A 7,500-nucleotide genomic window follows, 5' to 3' on the forward strand; every position below is an offset into this window, starting at 1 on the left:
AATCCTTTTAAACGCACACTCAGACGTCGAATTTCAGCGAGAGAAAACACTATATACACACACACATATATATATATACATATCCGCCTCAGGTGCGCAGCCAATCACAACAAACAAACCTCTACCTGGATGACAGAAAAAGAAGCCATATGTTTCCAGCTACGTCACTTGAGAACACAAACGGTGCGCAAACATTTTAGGTTCTCCACATATATGTATATATATATATATATATATCAATCATATATAGCTTTATATATAATATATGAGCGTACCCGAGCGGGTCGGAAAGAGCGGTTAATTACTAAACGGCGGATCGCGTTGATGCAGAGAGAGAGAGAGAGAGCGCGCGCGAGAGTGAGAGAGAGAGACAGAGAGAGAGAGAGATAGAGAGAGAGAGATGGAGAGAAGCGTGAATGCACGTGCGCGCCCGCGTAGCAGACGCTCTTCCTCGCTCGTGTATTATACGGAGAGCGCGTTGTACTTTTGTTTTTATGCCTGATATGTGTACAGCGACCGGAGAATGGTCGCATCGGTCGACAATAAAATTATTTGTTAGAAAAATGATATACGAGATCGACTGTGTATATGACGACATGGGTCTTTTCGGCAGATATTGCGCATGCGAAAAGCCAACTTGTAAATGAAATTACACATTAAATAGAGCAGATTAGACTATGTCCAGAGTAGGTACACTTCATACTCTAGGTCATCCTAATATTCATAACGGATCATCTTATAGTAGAAATTTGTCATAAAATTCTAGTCGCGGTACCCCTTCTTCTTTTTAAATATGTGTTCCTTCCGGGAGATGTAGCGCATGCGCAAACCAAGATCTCGGAATGCAGAGAACACTTAAAGAGGACACTGTGCAGAGAGAACTCCAAACAAACGTTATTTAGATGTAACATATTTATTAGTATCGTACTAACAACAATAAAACCCCCCAACATGGGCTGCTTACATCCATGCATGAAGCTTTTCAAAAAAATGAAGCTTTTCTGTGACCAATTTTCCAACAAATTCGCCATAATTCGTGCTCTTGGAATCATAAATGAAAGCGACTTAAGCGGGAGCGACTTAGTAGTATCAATAACGGAGATAACCTACATGCATACCAGTATGCATAATATATGCATGATTGTGGTAGTATACATATATGCAGAGCACTATATCGGCTAGCCAGGTCACGGGAGTTTATACACCTATACTCAAACTTTTTGATGATTAAGGCAGGAGTAGCTCGTTCGTGGAAGAGAAACGTATGGGTACGGTATAGAATGTAAATATGCAAACACGGACGTGGATAGGATCGAGTGGGTAGAGTTCGGAACTTCCGCGTGTAGGAGAGATGTTGGATCGCAATCCGCTATAGAAACAGCCAGCGCATAGACGGCAGAAATATCAAGTACTTGATTTACGTAGTTTTCATGTTAGATGATCCCCAATCGATTGTTTTATCCATTAGTTGAGTGACTTTCGAAAATAGCGGCGACCATCTAATCGTCGCGGAAACCCGCGCGACAAGTTCAACTCCCTCTAGCGATGGAATAATTAACTAATGTGTTGTTCAGTAACGACAATCGTTCATAAAAATAATTCATCTAAGTACATTTATCATTGATCATGTAGTATAATTATATATATAAAGAGAGTAAGACAGAAAGAGTGTGAGAGGGGTGTGTGTGTGTGGGAGAGAGAGAGAGAGAGAGAGAGAGAGAGAGAGAGAGAGAGAGAGAGAGAGAGAGAGAGAGAAGAAGAGAGAGAGAGAGAGCAAGCGAGAGAGAAAGAGAGAGAGAGAGTGAGAGAGAGAGAGAGGAGAGAGGAGAGAGAGAGAGAGAGAGAGAGAGAGAGAGAGAGAGAGAGAGAGAGAGAGAAAGAAAGATAGAGAGATCAGTGAGATGAATGTTTTTCTATGACATCGACATTTAACGAAGTTCGAAGACAGCCACGAATACAACTTCGTAACATCATTATTTAGATCTCGCAGCGACGTTGGTCGGTGGCGCCATCTGGCGGCAGCTGTAGGAGTTACAGCCTTGCACCATGAGGGCCTGGCTGCAGTGAGTGTCCTTCCTTGTTTACAACAACCTGTAGCAAAGAGAGAAAGCGCGTACTAACATAGCAAGAGCTAGTAATAAGCGAATGTGTCTGTGTTTGTGTGTGCGTGTGTGTGTGTGTGGGGGGGGGGAGTATAGTATTGATGAACGTATTTATATTTGCAAATATTGCAATATATTTTTGATGCAACTTCCGTAATCGATAAATATTCTTATATAGATTATAAGAATTATTAAATTATATTATTATTAGAAGATATAATTACGTATAGTGTGTGCTCAAACATGATAGCGTGTATTTAGTACACAAGCGTATCAGCTTTGCACTGCATCTCTTCACACAGCGTAATTGTCAGCACCACGATTACATTAATCGACCAATCAAACATCTCAAAATAAATCATTTTTAAATATTATATAATATCTTTAAATTCATTCGGAAAAAAACGAAAAATCAAATATGGCGGCAGCCCGGCGTATCTCGTGACCCGGCATGAGACAGCGTGTGCGCATGCGTGCTGACCTTGCTGCGACCTCTGCGGCTGTAGAAGACGTTCTCTATGGCGAGAGTGATGAGCGACACGATCATGAAGGCGCCGAGGATCGCGAAGGCGAACGCGAACTTCCCGAGGCATATCGGGAGAGCCAGCGGTAGGACTGTGCCTCCCTTCTTCTTGTTCTCTGGCTCTAAAAGTGACACACGGAGGCATACATACACACAAGTTTTTATTTGTATTTTTTTTTAAAGCGTGCTATATCCCATCGCATTCGCATCCGTGGTATTCCGATGCTCGTGTTTGCGAGCAAAGAAATAGGGCTAGTATAAGAAGTAGTATAATAAAGATATAATAAGAAACGAAGAAAAAAATAGAAGAAAATAAAAAGAGAAGGTTAAAAACGCGAATTTTCATCACCCAATCGACCCACGACCCCACTGCAACCAACGCAAGTGCGCGGTAGCGCCACCTACTTTCGACGAGCGGCGTCAGCGGGCCGCACTCCGACAGGTTCTCGAACCACTTTGCGTAGATGCGGTCGATCGTGCCGTCGCTCTTGAAGGTCGAGAAGGCGACGTTGAAGTCTCTCAGCACGCGCTCGTGGTCGGGCCGTACGGCGAACGCGTACTCACGCGTACCCATCGCCGGGTCGACGATCAGCAGATCACAGGGACGCTGCAGAGAGAGACAGACACACGTGGGTATACCCATAGAAATAGATAATAAGTATATATGTGTTTATATATATATATATATATATGAGTATACCGGGTCACAGCTAGGGAGGATATAGAGGGAGAGGGAGACAGACACACGTACGTATAATGAGTGAATTAATCACGTTCCCCAGGCGCTGCCTTCCCCCTCGCTCTCTCTCGTTCCCGGTCTCCCCCTGTCTCTATCTCTCACTTCCCATCTCTCTCTCTCTCTCTCTCTCTCTCTCTCTCTCTCTCTTTCTCTCTTTATAATATCACTCTTTTTATATATATATCAAGAGTACATAATAGGAGATATAATATAATATAGGATTAGGATATGATATAGGCGGTATATATAATAGGGATAGGATCTCTATTATGTACTCTTGATATAATATATATATATCCTCTATATCACCTTATTGGCCACCACGATGGCGGAGTCTTTCTCGCAGATAAATACGTAGTTTCCGTCTGCGTCGCGCACGCGCTGTATGCCCGCATCAAAGTTGTTCACGAACGTCTTTCCGGCCTCCATGTTGTCAAACATGCTCCGATGTACGGGTTCGTAGGAGCTGTAACACGGAGCAGCCGGACATATATATATATATATATATATACATTAGCGTTCTCTGTGTGTGTGTGTGTGTGTGTGTCTCTCTCTCTCTCTCTCGGGTGTCCTCTCTCTCTCCTCGCTTGTGTGTTGTGTGTGTGTGTGTGTGTGTGTGTGTGTGTGTGTGTGTGTGTGTGTGTGTGTGTGTGTGTGTGTGTGTGTGGTGCATGTGTGTGTGCGCGCGCGCCGCGCGCGCGTGGCGAGCGTGGCGTGCGTGCGTGGCGTGCGTGTGCTTGTGTGTGTGTGTGTGTGTGTGTGTGTGTGTGTGTGTGTGTGTGTGTGTGTGTGTGTGTGTGTGTGTAGGCGCGCGCGCGTGCCTTCGTGCGCGCCACCTGGTTTTGGAGCCGTTTCTAAATAAAGACGTATTTATTCATGAAAACCAGCGTCTTATCTTGTAACTATTATTACATTGAAGACCCGCGCATGCGTAGGTACCATCATCGATGTGTTGCGAACAACACCGTGGATTCAGTCGGAGTCTTTGCACACACAGCTCAGCTATTATGCGTCGGAGCCAGGCAGCCGCGAATAGCGACCACCTCACACCGATGCCGTTACTTCGCCGGCAACACACCTCTACTGCGAGGGAACAAGCTGTTCTGACGAAGGTAAAACCCGACACGGACTACAGTCGTCTGGTATACACGTCAGATATGAGGACGGATGGGCGGTGGGAGACGAAATTTTTTTTCCTAAATTTGAAAGTTCTTTCTCTGCGAGCATAGAGCGTTTTTAGCAGGAAACAATTCTCATGTTTCAACTTGAATGATTTTTCCTCCCATTCGGGTGGACTCAATCTCCCCAACGGGCGCGTGCTGTCACCCCCCCCCCTAGCTGTCCCTACCCCTCTGCTGTCATCTCTGGTATAGATGTCATACGTGGGGGTCGTTGTCTCTTTAATCACACTAGCTTCGAGGCGATTTTTCATGCGTGACAAAAAACGGTGCGTAACCGCGCGCGTACACGACTAACGACTTCCGAGAGGAAAGACGCCGGCAGGGATCAGCCGAAATGTCGCAGATATATACGTCGTCATCTGCGACCGAGCTGGCTCTCCTTCTCTTCCGCTACTAAAAAAAACTGTACCGGCACGTCGAATCGCAGCAGACTTTTTATTGCGTGGCTCGATAGCAAGCGATGACGTGCTCACGACAGACGACAAAACTGCGGTTTCTGCGGCTGGCGTCCAGCGGGTTGGTTGTGGGAGCGATCGTCGCCGTCTACCAGCTCTCTTATAAAGCTCCTCATTCAGGTAAGATACCGGAGCGCTAGCGATGCCGCGCGGTACTCTTTATAGGTGTTAATTGATAAGTGATCATTAGTAATAATGCTTATCAGCACGGGCACCGTAATAGCGGCATCCTTATGTAGAATATTAGTGTAAGTATGATATCTAGTAGTATATTAGAATGTTTAGATCCCTTGTAAGGATGGATATCATGATTAACTATGTAATAGCGGCATCATAATGTAGAATGGTATTCAGAACATGTGAGAATTCCTATGATGTTAGCCGTGGTAGCTTTCCCTTTCTATGGCCTGGATATGGTTGTGTATATTGGAAGAGTTCTCAGTCCAGTTCCCTATTTAATTCAATCACATCTCTTTTTTGCGTTTCTCATCTCTTCATTCTCTCTGTCCTTTCTTTCTTCCGCCCTCCCATCGCTCCTCCGTGCTTATTCATCTCTAGGCCTATCCTTCATTGTTATGCTTGTGTTTCGCTCTCCCCAAACGCTTCAGTCTGCTTCCCTCTTTTCTCTATCCCCCGCTCTCCCACTCTCTCTCTCTCGCTCTCCCCTTCTCTCCCTCTCTTTCTCTATCCCCTCTCTCCCCTTCTCTCCCACTCTTGGTCAATCGAGCACCTCTTACACATTTCCCCTTCTAATCTGCCATATTTGCTCATTCTTTCCCCCACCCATCTGCCATCCTCTTAGCGTTTTCTTCTTCTCCCATGTTGTCATTCCGCCTAACAATGCCACATACATCTCTCGCTCTCCTCCCCTCTCTCTCTTACGCTTTCCCTGCCTTCATCTGCCTTCCATATCGTCAGCGTTTTATCTACTCTCTTTCTATTGCCTCCCGGCAAAAAATAATACTTCGAACTCAAAAAAACAATGTTACCCACAGCACGGCCCCATCGCATCGCCTACCGGAACGTTTCCATGGCGATGGGAGAAATTGTAATAAAATTATTGTAAATTCACAAACGTCGAGGGAGGAATCTTTTCGCGGAGGTCTACCCACTCAGTAAGTTCGTTGCAAATCATTAGCAACTCGTGTAAGCGCTGAACTTCTCGCTATATTAATATAAGCTCACTCTGTTCAACACATACGCCGCTCGCCGCTCGCCGCTCGCCGCTCGCCCAGTATTACACGCCACGTAGATATGTGTGATTCAGATGCACAGCGGACTAATGACATTTTTTTCATGAATGTTAGGAGTCGATCAAGGGTCATCAGGGCCGACTGCAAAACTAGATGCTGCTGCTGCTGTTGTTGCTGCTGCTGCCACTACTACTACTACAACAACTACTACTACTACTGCTGCTGCTGCAGAGAAACACTCGGCACACACACTCGTCATTATTTGTGGTAGGTAACTGTATATATAGGTAAGATACATAATCATAGTAGTGGCAATGCACCAGATGCATTAACATCCGCGATCCGTATACAAATACGTCCGTGTTAATTAGAATTCGTAGGGTCCGTGAAATTAAATTAAATCGCCTCCGGGCTCAGTACATTGATATCACATATATATGATATATATTATATATATATATATATATATATATATATATATGTGATATCTATGATTTGACCATCGTGACACGCGTTCGCTAACAGTTAACTGGCAGCCGACAACTACTACAAAACTACAAAAACTACCGTAAAGCGGCATGGTGACATTTTTGAAACACACACACGCACACACACTCACGCTGCAGAATAGAACTCAGACACCGTACGTCAGTGGACACGCGGAAGACACTTTCACGCGATGTTCTCGATAGATGTTGTTGCTAATGGTTGGAAATAGCTGACGATAAACCAGTTCGGCGAACATTTCCCCTGTAGAGCGACTTTCTCTGCGCCGCCGGCGAATTNGTGGAGAGGTCCAACGATCTCATCGCCCAAATACACACCTGTAATTACAGCCAGGTGGTGACGATGTCGCGACACTACAAGAAGCGGTCGCCGAGATGGCCGATGTTTGTGACCAGGAGCAAGGCGATCGGCCAGGTGTTGGGCTGTGGTAATGACATCCATGAGATCAGGTGAGGGCTAGTATATATAGAAACTACGTATCAACATATCTAAGCTAGGTATATCCCATTTCTGTTATACCTCATACCTACTTATGCATATATATATATAAATATATATATATATATTAACTGTGTGTGTGTATTGTCGTGTGTGTGTGTGTGTGTGTGTGTGTGTGTATGTGTGTGTTTGTGTGTGTGTGCGTGTTGTGTGTGTGTGTGTCGTGATGTGTGTGTTGTGTTGTGTGTGGTGCGTGGGTGGTTCTGTGTGCAGTGCTCTGGTGTTGTGTGTGTGGAGTGCTGTGTTGTGTGTGTGCGCAGCGCGCAGCGTGGTGTCGTGTGTGTAATGGTTACGTTGTGCGT

General features: G+C 45.1%; 2 protein-coding genes across 2 annotated transcripts in view; one reads left to right on the forward strand and one right to left on the reverse strand.

The window, feature by feature from the left end:
- LOC106809322 (solute carrier organic anion transporter family member 4C1-like) overlaps window positions 1-1,242 on the forward strand; it is a 5,856-nt gene extending 4,614 nt beyond the window's left edge. The window contains exon 5 of the mRNA XM_014812365.1: window positions 1,233-1,242. Within this exon, the coding sequence (XP_014667851.1) occupies window positions 1,233-1,242 (10 nt within the window). The remainder of the gene's footprint in view (window positions 1-1,232) is intronic.
- A 583-nt stretch (window positions 1,243-1,825) lies between these two features.
- LOC106809335 (glutamate receptor 3-like) overlaps window positions 1,826-7,500 on the reverse strand; it is an 8,716-nt gene continuing 3,041 nt past the window's right edge. Inside the window, exons 4-7 of the mRNA XM_014812392.1 lie at window positions 3,674-3,830; window positions 3,031-3,232; window positions 2,584-2,747; window positions 1,826-2,091 (exon numbers count right to left, since the gene is read on the reverse strand). Of these exons, the coding sequence (XP_014667878.1) occupies window positions 2,032-2,091; window positions 2,584-2,747; window positions 3,031-3,232; window positions 3,674-3,830 (583 nt within the window). The 3' untranslated portion in view covers window positions 1,826-2,031. The remainder of the gene's footprint in view (window positions 2,092-2,583; window positions 2,748-3,030; window positions 3,233-3,673; window positions 3,831-7,500) is intronic.

The sequence above is a fragment of the Priapulus caudatus genome, unplaced genomic scaffold (assembly GCF_000485595.1).
Source record: "Priapulus caudatus unplaced genomic scaffold, Priapulus_caudatus-5.0.1 Scaffold345, whole genome shotgun sequence".
Lineage (NCBI taxonomy): Eukaryota > Metazoa > Priapulida > Priapulimorpha > Priapulimorphida > Priapulidae > Priapulus > Priapulus caudatus.